The 2,500-nt window shown below is 37.1% G+C and overlaps 1 protein-coding gene across 1 annotated transcript in view; it reads right to left on the bottom strand.

Annotated features, from left to right (window-relative positions):
- LOC144976088 (metalloprotease mig-17-like) overlaps positions 1 to 2,500 on the bottom strand; it is a 26,014-nt gene that overhangs the window by 666 nt on the left and 22,848 nt on the right. Inside the window, exons 13-14 of the mRNA XM_078920268.1 lie at positions 1,963 to 2,118; positions 1,311 to 1,410 (exon numbers count right to left, since the gene is read on the bottom strand). Of these exons, the coding sequence (XP_078776394.1) occupies positions 1,311 to 1,410; positions 1,963 to 2,118 (256 nt within the window). The remainder of the gene's footprint in view (positions 1 to 1,310; positions 1,411 to 1,962; positions 2,119 to 2,500) is intronic.

The following is a 2,500-nucleotide window of genomic DNA, read 5'->3' as shown; positions in this document are numbered from 1 at the left end:
TAGATAGATGGATTGATGGATGGATGGGTGTGTAGATAGTTAGGTGGATGGATGGATGGATTGATGTCTAGATGGATGGATGGATTGATGGATGGATGGATGTGCCGATGGGTAGAAGAATGGATGAGATATGTATGTATGTATGTATGTATGTATGTATGTATGTATGTATGTATGTATGTATGTATGTATGTATGTATGTATGTATGTATGTATGTATGTATGTATGTATGTATGTATGTATGTATGTATGTATGTATGTATGTATGTATGTATGTATGTATGTATGTATGTATGTATGTATATGTGTATGGATGGATGGATGGATGGAGATATAGATGGGTGGATGGAAAGAGAGATAGATAGATGGATGGGTTGTTAGATATAGTTATTGGTGAACTGATGGATAGCTGGGTGGGTTGTTAGATGTAGTCATTGAGGGATGCATTGATAGCTGGGTGGGTTGTTAGATATAACCAGTGATGTGTTGATAGCTGGATGGATTGTTAAATATATTTATTGATGGATAGATGGATTGTTGGATGGGTTACTAGATGTAGTCATTGATGGATAATGGATAGTTGGATGGGTTGTTATGTGTAGTCATCGATGGATATATAGAAATTTGGATGGGTTGTTTTGTGTAGTCATTGATCGATAGATGAATAGTTGGATGGATTGTTAAATGTAGTCATCGATGGATAGATGAATAGTTGGATGGGTTGTTTGGTGTAGTCATCGATGGATAGATGGATAGTTGGATGGGTTGTTAAATGTAGTCATCGATGGATAGATGGATGGTTGGCTGGGTTGTTATGTGTAGTCATTGATGGATAGATGGATAGTTGGATGGGTTGTTTGGTGTAGTCATTGATGGATAGATGGATAGTTAGATGGGTTGTTTGGTTTAGTCATTGATGGATAGATGGATAGTCGGATGGGTTGTTTGGTGTAGTCATCGATGGATAGATGGATAGTTGGAGTGGTCTTTAGATGTAACCATTGATGGTTAGATGGATAGCTGGGTGGGTTGTTAGATGTAACCATTGATGGATAGATTGATAGTTGTGTAGGTTGTTAGATATAGTTATTGATGGATAGATGGATAGTTGGATGGATTATTAGATATAGCTATTGATGGATAGATTGAAAGTTGGATGGGTTGTTAGATATAGTTATTGATTGATTGATAGAGAGATATATGAATGGATGCAAGTTTGGATATATTGATGAATGCATGGACTTATGAATAGATTACTAGATAGATTGATCAATGAACGTGTAGATATAGTAGAGGCATGTAAACTTACTGGCACGTCTTGCAACATGCATATTTGTTATTCTCACTCGAACATAATGTTTTTATGTTATAGTTTCCACAACTCTTGTTTCTATCACCCCATTCGCAACCTGAGAACGAAGGACGATAAAATCATCATGATAATCAGTATCATCATCATTATCACATTTTCATTATCATCATCATCATCATCATCACCATTATCATCATCATCATCATCATCATCATCATCATCATCATCATCATCATCATCCTCCTCCTCCTCCACCTCATCATCATCATCATCATCATCATCATCATCATTATCACATTTTCATTATCATCATCATCATCATCATCATCATCATCATCATCATCATCATCATCATCCTCCTCCTCCTCCTCCTCCACCTCATCATCATCATCATCATCATCATCATCATCATCATCATCATCATCATCATCATCATCATAATCATCATCTTCAGCATTATCATCATCTCCATCATCATCCTCACCATCATCATCATCATCATCATCATCATCATCATCATCATCATCATCATCATCATCATCATCATCATCATCATCATCAACATTGCAAACCTTGGATGTTTCGTTTTATCAGACCACATGTGTTAACATAGTAGATAGAAGAGCATTATTGTTGTGGCGTTACAAACCTGTAATGTTTGTTTTTTTGTCAGCACATGAGTGACAACAATAAGTACCTTCCAGCCAGTCACAATTATACCAGCTGTTAACATTCAAGTACTGCTCGCATGTCTGACCGACCACTTGGCCAATGAACTCCGACTGAGTGTCGCCATACACACAGTCTGGGTGGGTGTTGGGGAGGGGGCAGATGTCATTCATTAGATATGAGAAATAAAAGCTTAGTAACGATAGATGGATTGATGGATGAATGTATGGATGGGTGGATGTATGGATGTTGGGAGAATAGACTTAGTCAAATAGATGGATTGATGGATGAATGGATGTGTGGGTGGATGTATGGATGTTGGGAGAATAGACTTAGTCAAACATATATGCATATAGCTGAATACAACCCAGGCAGACAATGGGCCTATAACAATTTAGGTTACCAGAACTGCAAACTAAGTACACGTCGGATCAAGTCGTTTGCCCAATTTTTATGCTGATATAATTTCTTCCCAATTCTCAGTGATAAATTATCCCATACAATTCTATTTGATCCAG

This window comes from Berghia stephanieae, chromosome 7 (assembly GCF_034508935.2).
Source record: "Berghia stephanieae isolate SIO BIC M18660-M18661 chromosome 7, UCSD_Bste_1.3, whole genome shotgun sequence".
Lineage (NCBI taxonomy): Eukaryota > Metazoa > Mollusca > Gastropoda > Nudibranchia > Aeolidiidae > Berghia > Berghia stephanieae.
This window is presented reverse-complemented; position numbering and strand designations above follow the sequence as displayed.